This window comes from Lepisosteus platostomus, chromosome 14 (assembly GCF_059453375.1).
Source record: "Lepisosteus platostomus isolate fLepPlt1 chromosome 14, fLepPlt1.hap1, whole genome shotgun sequence".
NCBI lineage: Eukaryota > Metazoa > Chordata > Actinopteri > Semionotiformes > Lepisosteidae > Lepisosteus > Lepisosteus platostomus.
Genome location: NC_142624.1, coordinates 22,025,036 through 22,039,109, shown reverse-complemented (window position 1 = coordinate 22,039,109; position 14,074 = coordinate 22,025,036). Strand labels below are relative to the sequence as shown.

Below are 14,074 nucleotides of genomic sequence, written 5' to 3'. Positions count from 1 at the left end.
CATAAGAAGAAACCAGCAACATGAAATACTATGTGATGAAGCACCACCCGTCTTTGCAATCTGACGCTCAATGCAATACATTTTATATTGTTTGCCCCCTCTTAGTTTGCAAATTTAGGTTAGAGTATCAAAGCATAAGTCACAGTCTTCTTTCACGAAGGTTTTATGGAAATGAGTTTCATGGAACCTAATCCTTTCAAATAAGATTTATTAATCACACAGGTTTAACACCTGCAGCAGCACTGCAGGCCAAAGTAAATTCATTTATTTTGTTCAGTAGGGAATAACGCTTAGTGAGATGTATTGAGCACCCTATCTCATTAAGTGTGCTTTGCAGCTAAAGCTCAGGTCTTCAGAGAAACAATCTTCAGATCATCCAGTGTAGAGACCCCAACAAGAGAGACAAGTTCTGATCACAATTCAATGGCTGCATTAGGAGGGCAAATCCATTTTTCCTATTCTAAAGCACATTGTGTTTTCTATTCTTTGTGTGTTATATTTTCATATCCTGTCTTTAATGCTTCTCAGCACTATTATATTTCCAAGAAAGTTGGCTTGAAAATAATGACATATGACAAAGTCAGAACATTTAAAACTCAGTAGAAGTTAATAAGACTACAGCACTTTCATAAACTACTCAAAAAACAGTTTTGAAATCTCTTATCCTAGCAAGTATTATTCTTTATTTTGCAGATAAACTACTGAAAATAATACTGTATACCCTATTGTGGAAATGTTCTAATTGGAAATATGGAATCAAAGACATTAAGAATGAGAGCAAGGTCAACAATAAGCTTTTTTAGCGGCCTACCTCCCATAATGTTAGCCTGTTGCCTTTCTCATCCATTATTAATCTTCAAACTGGCCTGAATATGACAATTCTCCTAGATGCAACCTCAGCTCTTAACTGGAGCTGTCAAAGAACAGGTCATCACTCAGTAGTGACACTGGTAGCTGCTGTCTGTTTCTCCTGGTTAAATACAGAATGTGCTGTGCTGCATATTTATTAAACCCCTCAAAAAGAGTGCCTGTCACTAGGTACAACATGGAAGCCCAATGAATTTTTCACTGTGATCAAATGACTTTAAATTTCAAATTGATTTCTCTTTTTCACTTATCTCTGTCACTCTGCTAACATGTAGAGTAAAATAAAGGAATTGAATTGATATAGCAACTGCTGGAGGTTCCTGAAGAACAATACTGTGCACAGCAAATTAAAAGGGAAGGCTTCAATGTGTCCTTTATAATATCTACTTTAAAAAAAGTTTTTGAAAGCAGTGACCTATTGCAGTGAGACTGCTTCTATAATAATAACACCTTACATTTCTAGTGTATCAATAGTGTTATCCACACATCATAACATACACTAATACAAAAAAGATCCATACAACTGACTATGTTAACAGTTAACAGCATAAACATGCTAGAAAAATTAAAACACAATATTTAAACTTTATGGGAACATTTCTTTTACAATAAAGGAAACTGGCAAACATCCTTTAACACAAGAAGGATGAGGACAAAATCTTTATCTCGTATAACTCAGAATGCTGTAACAATAGTTATTGGAACCAACTTGTTTCATTATACCGTTTTTTAGTAATATGAGATATTAAAATTGTACTTCCAGATACTCACTGTTATCTGTTAATCTACACAAAACTATTTTACTGCCCACGCCTAGAATTCAAACAATGAGCTCATAGGTTTTTAAGGTAGGGCAAAAGCCAAGTGTATATAAAATAATACATATAAAATTGTTCAGAAAGCTACAGGAGTCCAAAGCCCTGTATTATACAACTATACATGAGTATGATCTGTCTATACCAAAAAGTGTATCTGAGAAAAAGTGGATGAAATGACATTTTAAATAAAACAACTGCTAGTCAGTTTACTTTTTCTTTTCCTCTTGCAAAACGTTATCCAAAGGAAAAATCATAAAAAAGTAATCAGGAAAGAAAATGTGTTTCTAAAGAAACATGCAGAGTCTTATTTTACAGAATAAACTTTGCAAAACCTGTTTTTATGTACAGTAGATAAAAGTATACAGTAACAATTGTTCTGCATTTTTTTTACCTAAACCAAAATACTTTAAGACAAATAAAATAAATATTATGTACCCAGGATTTAGAAAAACAAGGAAACCTACTAAGGATTACTTCTGATGAATGTTGCAATACTTTAGAATCTTATCTTGTTTGACTTGACTCAACTGGCTTTACTACAATGCAAACTACGCAAACTACCGGCACTGTACCTTAACCTTTAAACAACAACACACGCTGCATTCAAAACAACCCTTATCAAACAATAGGTTCAAATTCATTTCACATTATTTAGAATAACACTACAATGAGTTTCAGCAATAGAAAAGCTGCATTTGAAGTGCATTTATTTTTCAATCTGGGCACCAAATAACTGTTCAAGTGCTCTGTCTAACAGTTTGTGGTAAAATATGTCCTTGTCACACTTATTTACTGAAGTGCTCTTCTGAAGCTCAGCAGATGCTTTCAATAAAAGTTAATTGCAATGGCACTCGAAAACATTCGCTGTGACTGTCCTGTTTTTGTGAACGGGAAAGTGTAATGAATGAAACACTTTTTCGAAAGCTGATGTTTAAGTAGCAATTTTCATTACTCTTCATCAATGAGTACTTAAAGCAACCTGTGCTTTAAACAGGAAAAGGGGAGCTACAGTATAGAGCATTCTGACATTACCCATAAGGTCTGTAGCCTAGAAATGCCCACAGAAAATATATAAGTCAGTCAGAAATTTCAAATGGGTTCCTTTATTATTGTTCTTTTATTGGGTAATATAACAGTAAATCAGGTCTACCATCAATTTAATTAATTTATGCAGTCCTACTTTACTTGTTCTAAATACATTACCACACTAAGCACAGAACAGGTCAACTGAGAAGGTTGGGAAAAGGACAGCTTTGGCATAAATCATCACAGCAAGATGAGCTTATGAAACACAGCACAGCTTGTCAAACAAATATTATCTGTCAATTATTTCCCTGCTAAAGCTGTCCTAGTTGGAAACAAAAGGCACTAAATTGTGGGTTTTGTTAAGCTATAGCTCATCACACAAATTCCCAGATGGCTCATTCCCAGATGGTGAAGCAGCCCAGGTTTGTAATTCCTCAGTTGGGAAGTATGTGTTAGTGTGGTCGTGAAGGGGATTAATGAAAGACCATGCATTGTCAAAGGCTGCCCTTGGCCTCTATCCCCATCTGCAGCACACAAATCACAAGCTGAGGTCATTGCCTCCTAATGACTTGAAACAACTGTCCACAAACTCGTCTGTCACCTCTTCCAGGGCTACTGGCCACCACTTTGGGCTCTGATCCTTGTCGATGAGCACTGTGGGTACAAAAGCACTCTGTCAGGTATTTGTCTTACAAGCGATGTTACTGTATTACTACATTTCTCATTATTAAGCTGCCTTCTTTATGTGAGTGTGTCTCAGCCCACGCTTTAAACTATTGTGTCAATACTGCTGGGAAAAATAAAGATGCAATCTCACAATGTTATTAAGGGGTGTACTTTTAGAATATTCTGTGCTACCAAAAGGTACATTGAAAATCAAAGGTCTGCAGAGTGTAAATTAAAGGCCTACTGAATGAATGGCCTCTCTAAGTAAATAGGATCTTTAGTTCTAGTTTGTTCAAATCCTGCATTGAAATATGTCAATTAAGGAAAAAATCCTCATATATAATCCTAATAAAATATAATAATATACAGTAGCCTCAATATCGATTTTTCCACAGATGGTTATTGGAGCAACAATGAAAAGAGAAGTTAAGTGCTTGCTCACACAACTAGAATATGGAAAAATTGTTTTCAGCAGTGAAATGAGGTACAGTATATGTACAGAACACGTAAGACGTACATAAGAAGACAGCCAATGTTCACATAATACTGCTCCTGCCATATTTAAAAAGCAAAAAAAACAACTTCAAAAATCCAAACAAATGTTTGAAAAACTAGACATTTAATTCAGATGTAAGCAAAATCAAAACAAAGTAAAACAACTGTCACATGCTTTACATCACTTGTCAAAAATTAGTACTGCAAAAAAGATCTTATTTTAAGATGGAAATAAAGCATATATATTAATAAAAAAACATATACAGATACTCCTTTTTAAGCCATTCTCAAATTTAGCAAGCTGTAGGCATGCACATTTAAACATTTAGCACTGCTTCACAAAGACCAGCATGCAGGTGAAATACAGATGTCTGAAGTGGGTGACACAAAAATGGAAACTTACCAGCTCTTACTCCTTCATAGAAATCCTGACCCCTCTACAAAGAAAGCAAGAAGACAAACCAATCACAAATTCGTAGCACAGTAGTCAGATTGGGTTTCTCATGGAAGCATTAATTATTAAATAGGATTTGGAGGTGTAATGTGAAGGGACAATCAGAAAAAAAGAGTTACTGTATGTTTATGGAAAACAAACCTAGGAATGGGAACTGAGAAAACTGCAAACAAAAATAAAGCCAGGGGGTTTTCTTCACAGCCTTATTAAATATAATAACCACAGAAATGTTAAGAGCATACAACACAAAAACAGATGGGTGAAAGGAAATGCAAGTCAAATATCTCGAATGGTCCTTGGTTCGTTCTACCTACCATGCAAGCCTGGCTGAGTCTGTATTCCATCACAAGCACATCCTGTAAGCTCATTGAGGCTCCAGCCTGAAGCTGTCTGAACGTAATCTTTAGAGATGTAGGAGACATCTTTGAAAGGGTCTGTATGAAAAGAAAGGACAGGATATGAGTCTGAAAGACATTGCTTGAAAGGAAACAAGATTGTACTCATCACAGGCATTCAGCACCTAAAAGGTAGGAAGATCAATATGTGATACTTACTGAGACAAGGATGTTTCCACATCCTATTAACTGTCAAATATATCAAATGCGTCGCGGGTCTTATTTAGTTACAGTGACTAGGGTAGGGGTGTCTTGGCCAAATTTCACATTGGCCCTTACCAATCATGGCCTCCTAATAATCCCCTTCTATAAATTAACTTCATCATAATGGTGTGTGGTGAGTATACTGGCACACTATGGATGTCATGCCATCATCCAGGTGGATGCTGCACATTGGTGCCTTGAGTCGAGTGTCCAGACAAATGCTAAATAATTGGAAGGAATTATTAAATATTATTAATTCCCAGTTTGTCACTTGGATTTGTTATACAATAATCTAACAGAGCTTTGCCTGGTGTAAACCTGTAGAATTTTATAACACAATAAATTAATATAGTAAATTATGGGTTAATGGTTAGAGGTTCTGGTTTTGAGAACCTCTCAGATTGCTTATTACAGCATTCAGGTTAATACCAAAAATACCAGACATGAGCACAAAATTTAGATATTAAGGGTTGTATTATTGAATGATCACATTTAAAGTTGTCTGTGATTCATTTTCAGCCAACAAAACACCAGTAATAGAAAAAAAAGGCACCAAAATATTAAAAAAATGACATTCTTTGTCTGAAAATATAAAAAAGTAAATAAAAATGTATGTTAATAAGTATCTATAATCGGATTGGTGAAGTACGCTAGTCTTGTACACCTAATCGTTTCTTCTTTTATAGCCAATCAGTTCTAGCCCTTGCATTTTTGGTAGGGAAAAGACACATAAAACATGATGAAAACTCCTCACAGACCCTGACACCTGAGGTTAATATCAAACCCAGGACTCTGAAACTGTCAGACAACAGAACTATCTGTACCTCAGTGCTGTTCTGAGAATGATTAAGCAAATAAATATTAATGTATTCATCAGATTTAATTACAATTCTACATAAATAGATTTATTTTCTTGATATTTACTTTATAATATGACCTTAGATACATAATCCATACAGGATATGTATGATATTTAGTTACAGGTATCCAAGGAAGTGACATCACAGAACACCCATTGTCATTGTCACCGGTGATGTCACTGTGGAACACTTGAAGAAGACTGACAAGCAACTATTTTTCTCAGTCTGAATAAAGAGCCATTATGGGAACATCTTTATGCTGTTTACAGTGTAGCCATTGGAAATTGACTGGAGCTAATTTTGATACACAAACTAAAAAGAAGGCTTCTCCACTGCATGGCACTGGTAGAGTCGAAAGATCAGAGAGGAGACAAAGAAAAATTGGGGAAAGGAGAAGAAGGGAGAGGGAGAGGTTCGGGATAGGAATGAAGGTCCGCAAGAAACAAAGAAAAGCTCTGAGGGAGAACAACAACAGGAGAGCTGCTGACTGTGTAGCTAGAAGAGCTGGTGTTGAGAGTGAGCTATCACAAGCAAAACCCAGGAGCAAATGCAAGTCTTCTATTCAAAGCCTAGCCAGGGTGAGTCTCTGTGAAGCCTCTGAAATGAAGGCTACCTGCATGGTTCTAGATTATAAAACCACAATCCACAACCAAGAGAAAGAGGAAAATAATGATCAAAATCATCAAACATATGACAAGCAGAAAGAAGAGAGACAGAATTTGAGTGTGGCAGAACAGGAGAACAGAGCCTGCACAGCATCTCACCAGGAGAAGGTGGACAGTCCTGAATCTCCAAAGGAACCTCACCCAGAGGACAAAATCATCCCCTCGAAGATCCCACTAAACACAGAAGAGGAAAAGAGGAAAAGAGGAATGAAAGTGAAGACAAAACTGAGGAAGAAAAGCAAAACAATGATGTGGACCATAGTAAAGAAGCTCATCACAACACCACAGAGGACGGAAAAAGGAAGATACAGGGGGATGAAGAAGAGAGTTCCACTGAAACAAAAGATATGAAAATTGAAGAAGCAAAGCAGGAGGGGGGTAAAAGGCGGAAGACAAAAAAAAAGATCAAATGTGAATATCAAAAACATGATGAAAATGCAGAATTTGAAAGTGAGGGCGGAAAGGAAACAACGGAGATGGAGGTAAGAGAAGAAAGTTCTATTTCTGAAAAGATTAACGATGAAGAGGGCGAGAGCAGAACAACAGAGAAAGAGCAGGAACTGATGAAACAGAGAACTGAGCCTCTAGTGTTGCCACAGATCCAGGGGGACAGAACAACGTGCCTCACTGGAGCCTCAACAACCCCTGCTCCTACCACACTGCCCCTCCAACAGCAGGAAACACAGACCAGCGAGCCAACTGGGAATAATAACTTCCCTTCCAGCTCACTGGGACAGGAAGAATTAAAGAGAGAAGAGACGGAGAACAGAGACAACAGTGAAAATAATGAGGTGATTAACAAAGGAGAAGGACAGAGGGAGTACCAAGACACAGAAATTAAGGAAGGACAACATCCACAGTTTGAGAAACAAGAGAATACAGAAGAGATACAAGCAAAGCCCCTCTGAGCCCCAAAAACGACAGAAGAGAATGAGGCTCCGAGGTAGAAAGAAAAAGAAAGAACTGGCAGCAGAGAAGCCTGTCCCTCTATCGTCAGTAAGAATTCCTTTAAATGGGGAAGGTGAAGATGGAATAAATGTAGGCAGGAGAAGCCCCTCACTTCCTCCAGAGCCCCTCAAAACAAGAAGGAGAAGGAGACTCCGAGGTAAAAAGAAAAAGAAAGATTTGATGGCAGCCTCTCCTTCAGAAATAATGCTCAGTAATGTAACAGGGCAGGACTCGGCAAAGCACCTAGACAAGAGAGAAATGCAGCAGATGTCCCCTGAAGAGAGTGAGCAAAAAAGAACAACACAGGAGAAGAAACTGAAGATAATGGCAGGGACAGAATGGGAAAGGGCAGGTGTACTTGAGCCCAAGTGCCTGAGGGAAATGAGGTCGAGCAAAAACAATCTACCTCACACAATCTTCCAAAATGTGCCGTAAGAAGTGGTTGGGATACAGAGTCCATTTTGACTTCTCACTCAGAAAGCCACCCAAACGCACCACCTCATAATGGCCACTCAAGGAAGAGATACACACATACTTTGAGCAAAAAGGAGTCCATTGTGATTGCAGAGCAGAAGGATGTTGGTCAGCAACAACGTTCAACTCAAATTAAAAACCCACCAGAGGAGGAAAGTCGAGACAAAGACTGGTGCCTATCTGGGTCAATTCCTACATTAGTTTTCTAGAACAGTCAGGTGAAGGACAGGGATTGGGAGACGTGGTCTTTCTGTCCTGCGCAGGTCACAGTCTGCTCCTCTGTACAGTCTCCTCCCAACAGCAACAGTGACAAACATATAAAAACACAGAAGCATAGATCGAGAGCAGATCGCCAACAGGCCAATTCAGGGCTGTGGAAGACTTTGGCCCTAGGAGAGGGAAAGCACAGCTTCATCACAATGTATCTAGGTAAACAGGAAATAAAAAGGGACACTTGAGAAAAAACTTCAGAAAGAAAGCAAGACAAGTCAAAGCTTTGAACAGAAAATAGAAGAATCTTGTATGACTTTTTCAGAGGTAGTGAGAAAACAGCCCAGGGCTGATGCGATAAAGTACTCCAGTAGGCCTCAGAAGTGAAACCCTGGACAACAGGCTTTGACTAAGCTGGACAACACATACTGTAACTAAAATTCTAAAAGTAGCTATTTAATTAATTTCATATCATGAAATCAGAATCAGAATTTTATTTTAAATTAATTATGTCCTCAAATATACAGTATTATAAACAATAATAATATCCTAATAGAAATACATTTAGATTAATCATAAATGAATTCTGAGATAATAGGTATAAGGTATGACAGTAAAATTAACCGCTAACTACTGTACCATATAGTCCGCAGGGGCATTATGGGCTCTTTTTTGCAAGGTTTCTTGCATCAGCCATGAATTGTTTTAAGATTCCACCTACAACTGTAGAATGAGAAGATGCTGCCATACTCCTCCACAGTCCCAACATCCACTCATACTGTAACACACCACCCTGCCTTGGCGAGTTCATTCTGACTGGAAGAGCGGTCTCACTATAAGACTGCAGACAACCAAGAAGCCACTGTTTAGCAGGATCCGAAGAAGACCCATTCACATCCTTCTCTCTGTGAGAATCCCTCTCAGTGTCAACTAGTGACAAGAACCAGGTCTGAACTGCTGATACCACAGCCATTGGCCTCAAATACACTTTGTGCAAACACCTTTGCTGGTTCAGTCAATTAGAAGCCATGGATGTTTTTTAAGTATAAGTGCTGTAACTATACCTACTGCAAATAAATAAATGTAGTGAAATTAAAATCCAGGCAGTTAATTACTGTAGTAATTTAATGCTTAATCTTAAAACTCTTAGTAATTTCTGCTCCATTGCTAAAGACTCCATCCAAGTATGAATTGATATACTGTAGAAATCAATGTCATTGTGACAGGGTCATGTTTTGAACAAGTTTACAAAGAAGAAATAAACTCCAAAGCATTTTTTTAATAGTTCACTATAGCTTTGTATTTTGCATACAGATATAAAAGTGGTATTAAATAGTCACTGATGCAGCTTCATATCAGTTTCTTCCATTCGATTCTAATTCCTTCATTCATGAAATTAGTTACTGTAATACATTTTTGAGGGTTTTTTCAATTTAGGGTTACCCAGAAATATCCCCAAAATACCATGTGTATATAACTGTATTACTGAGATGTAATACAGAAAAAAAATTACTTTTTTTACAAAGAAAAAGAGAACTTCTATAGAAAAGCAAAGCTGTAGAAGTATAGCACAAGACTGGTGGACCCTTCAACCCCTTCAGACTAATGAAAGGCAGTTCCTCTCAATGCAAACAGGGTCTATTATACGGTAGGTTACAAACACAGGCTGTCAGATATTCCTTTATAAAACAGTTAAATGTGGATTCTAGGCCTCATTCAATTATTTATTTAACATTTCAAACACCTTTGTGTCATTCTTATCATATTCTTATCATACAAAAATACTGTATGCTTTATCACATTAACAGTCAGTGAGTGCAGTTACAAGTGAAAGGAGGAAATTTGCCATGACCCCTTAACAAGATTAAGTATCTTTTTAAGACTGCTTGGATGGAGAGTGACAATTCTGATTTTCTGTACAAAAAACACTGCTTTCTGAAAATTGATTCTAGCATTTTAAACCTTGTAGAGTCATTTTTGTAGAGCATCAGTAAATACTCAATGTGAGGTTTCTAGATCCACCACACAGACGTGTTCAGCTCTATTCCAAACATTGTAACTTGTGTAATTTGTGCCACGTCTCTGAAAACTTGAGATGTATTTCATGCTCTATTTTGTGTTTCATTACAAAAATCAATAAAAGAACTAGAAATTTCATATTTCTGTGTACAAGGATCCTGATAGCTAGTAATGTAGAAATACAGTACATAATCAAAAGCACCAATCACTACAACTGTTGTAGCAATTGGAGCTATAGCAAGAACTGTAGCTGTTAACACAGGTGTTGGATAGAATCAGTTCTAGTTAAATGGCTTTTAGAAACTGCAGTACCATACACAATATAGAGTGGATGTTGCACATTGGTGGTGGTGGTGGAGAGTCCCCATTACCTTAAAAGTGCTTTAAGTTGAATGTCCAGGAAAAAGTGCTACATAAGTGTAAGGAATTAATTAAGTAAAGTTACACTCAAGGGTGACAGGACTGAATGCATTCACTGGGGAATCAGAAAAAGAGATGCCAATGTGTGTTCAGTACAGTATTGTGACGGACATTGACAAACATCTGAATGTCTGGCTGGGCATATACAGTAGCTAGAAATATGACACGACTGACTTGGGAAAGTATTTTCTAGTCAGTCATTTTCATTTCATCTCCTTTCTTCTGACGCTGATGTTTGATAAAGTAATAACTGCCTTTCATTTAGCGAGACAGAAATGTGAATGTGCCATACACTAACGAGAAATGGTTTATAAACGGCAATTAAATTTTCACGCACCCCTGCCATTTAGTAGCGTCTGCACATCTACAAAACAATCAAAGGTGTGGGCTGCCAGCATCTATATGGCCATTTAATAACACATTAATCATTCACCAAAGACATGAAAGCTTGAAATATACAAATTAATTTGATTTAAGAAAATTGATAATGTCATCCCCAACTAAAACTTTATATTAAGGCAGCCATGAAGTTTTTCCTCCTTTTCAAACAGTATAATCAGATTCCCAAGCAAAGGCTTTATTTTAAAATGTCTCATTGAGCAATTGCTTACAATTTCAACATTTATACCAACAGATCAGTTGTCTGGGACACCAGAATGAAGGTGATATTTCAGCTGTGTATCTCTAATTGCACATCTCTTTAACCAGCTATGAGATTTGTCACAGTTGAAAGCTGAAAGTTATCTGTATTTTCTGAGTATCTGAGTATTATATTCTGTGCAAGATGCACCACCATATTAATTAAATCAGACATGCAAGCTGACCCACCTCAAACTGCTTCTGTGCAAAAGAGGAGCCATCCTTCTTCAGTTTCAGCTTTATTTCCTCTACGCTGCTGGCTTCAAACAAGCTGCAATTTAAGAACAATGATAAAAAGTAATTGTTTTTATTAGTTTAGTCTTCCAAAGTTCATATTACAATTGGTTTTACAATTATAAACGATTCAGCAACTTCCACCTGTGTCTAAGCACTCCATTATAAGAGGATATCAAGCACGAATATTAAGGTTTGCATGCTGCACTTCACTAAATTCTGAAGCAGGCATAAATAGGTGAAACTCTTCCTACTCTCCTCAATTGAAAAAATCCAATTTGTTGAGAGACTGATAACACACCATATATGTAAATTAAATCTGATTATGGGTGCAGAATTGAAGAAGATCAAGACGTACAGCCAATTATTTCCCTCTAAGCGCTGCACTCCACTTTCTTTTACTTAGATATCTAACAGAAATCCCAAACCATCTTAATCTGCGACTCCAAACATGCAAATGTGTTCCTACAAATATCCTTTAGGCCATTCACTAGGCCATATCTACAAAATTAAGAGAACTAATAGAGTTGGGGGCAGGTGCTGTAAACCTCTCTTTTAGAAACCGGTGGACAGATTCACTTAACAAACCAGAGAATTAAGCTTGAAGAGCAAATACATTTCGTTCATTCTCTATTAAAAAAAAAAAAAGATTATTCAAAATAAAGAATATTCCTTTCAAAAAATGAAAAGCAATGCTTCCTTTCTCACCCGAGTCTAACAAACAAAAGAAAATCTGAGATGTAAGAGAGTGCAAGGCTCACACTTCCGTACTACTGTATCTGCGTTTGTGTTTACCAGAAGATGGCTGGTCAAGTCTCTCTCAGAAATTATCACTCCCTGAGATGCAAGCCCCTTATATCAGAACACAGAATCAATTTCAATCTCTGCACTGCAAACAGGGACCCTAGAGACCTATTTGGCTCAGATGCAGTGTAAATGAACAATATTTCAAAAAAGAGTATCAGTATTGATGCACAATCCCCCTAGAAGGGCCCCTAAAATCTACAAGTGACTTTCATTTGTGGCACAGCAGCCCAGTATTAGAAAATATAAGCCATGGCTGTGATAACTGAATAAAGCAACGAGTTCTCAGCAAATGGTTGCTGTTGGAACAAGCAGGTTATTCAATTAGCAAGCACCTCTTTCATCAATTAGTTAGCAGCTTGGGATACAGCAGCCGCTGCTAGCCATTAAATCAGTCTTCATAATCAAAGTAATCTAATTACTATGTGAATGGAGGAGAACTTAACATTTAACTTGCATTGTAGGGCTTAGCAAAGAACGGTGACTATGGTACAGCACAGTACTGTATATCACTAACATAAAGTCATACATGCTTCAGCCAGGCTCAACTCCCATTGACCATGTTGAATGTGCGGAGTGAGTTCGAATCTGGAAGAAACCTTTACAGATCAGTGAATCTGATTCCTAAAGATACTTAATATTATGTACTCCAAACAATGCATGGGATCACATGAACATTTCCTGTGTAGAAAAGGATGTGGAGAAACACCACATTTCCTTCTGGTTCTTATAGCTGTAAGCAGCTAAGTACTTTTCCTTGGTAAGTAGAACAGAAACAGTTTTGAAAATGACTAATACGATGGTCCATTTAATACTGCGCTTGGCAGTTTTAGTGGTGTGTATCGTGTGTACAGGATATTCCGAGTCTTGTCTGTTTCTCTGTGGTGATTATTAAGTTTTCCCATTAGGATAGAGATTGAGGACACTCATTTAAACAGAGGTACACTCACTAATTGCTGCATGAATGTAAAAACGATATTTTGAGGGGATCCGGAGTGACCTAACCAGTCTTATTACTTGTTCAGTAGACCACAGGTTAAACCCTGCAGTGAAGACATCAGTGGTTTGAGTCTGAACTATGTCACATGTGGACTATATTTACAACCGGGACTCTAAAAGTGGCTTCATACAAATGATTGAGCCCACCTTGGGCAGGACAGATTTGTATCAGGTCCCTGTGGTTTGCTGGGCATTTTTGAGTGTCCATTTGATTGGAACTCTGCTCTCGGCACTGTGAGGCTTAGAGTGTCAAAAATGGTAGATATCTCTGACAGTGCACTGCGGCAGATGGCCCATTCAGAGGGTGTAACCCAATCAAAGCCACAATAAGCCACCTTGGGAACAGCTGCAATGACTACTTTGTCATTGACAGGTCAACTACTGATACTGTAGTTCACCTGTGTTTGAGTTATTTAGTAACTGATTGATTGGAATACAGGAAAGTTTCACATTTGTCTGGGCATATAAATCATTTTTGAGTCTCACTGCACATTCAGTTTAGAGTAGTATAACCATAAGTAACCTGATCTTGTAACATGAACTTGTCATAACTCAGAAGCTAAGTGAGGCTGGGCTTGGTTAATATACTGGACAAGGACAGCTCCAATGAAATACAGATTACTGCATACAGTCTCAGTACAGTGCAGTAAATACAGTGGGTCAGTAGGAGGTGCTCTTTACTCTTGACTAGAATTTTAAAAAGAAAACAATGCCGTAGCCTGAGGTTCTGACTACTTGGTCATTGAAGATCCCACTTTTTCAAAACACTGGAGTTATTAACCCTTACTTCTAGTAAGGGTTGGATAAATTAAGAATTTCTAAAGCTTCTTCTTAATGGAATTGCTGAAGTAATTGCTCACTTCTCCACTTGAATTGG

At 37.5% G+C, this 14,074-nt stretch overlaps 1 protein-coding gene across 2 annotated transcripts in view; it reads right to left on the bottom strand.

The window, feature by feature from the left end:
* Window positions 1-2,768: 2,768 nt before the first annotated feature.
* Window positions 2,769-14,074, bottom strand: part of hibch (3-hydroxyisobutyryl-CoA hydrolase) — a 61,755-nt gene continuing 50,449 nt past the window's right edge. For both annotated transcript variants that reach the window (XM_088605029.1, XM_088605030.1), the window contains 4 exons: window positions 11,350-11,431; window positions 4,641-4,760; window positions 4,276-4,309; window positions 2,769-3,365 (listed from right to left, as the gene is read on the bottom strand). In XM_088605029.1, the coding sequence (XP_088461155.1) occupies window positions 3,250-3,365; window positions 4,276-4,309; window positions 4,641-4,760; window positions 11,350-11,431 (352 nt within the window). In that variant the 3' untranslated portion in view covers window positions 2,769-3,249. The remainder of the gene's footprint in view (window positions 3,366-4,275; window positions 4,310-4,640; window positions 4,761-11,349; window positions 11,432-14,074) is intronic.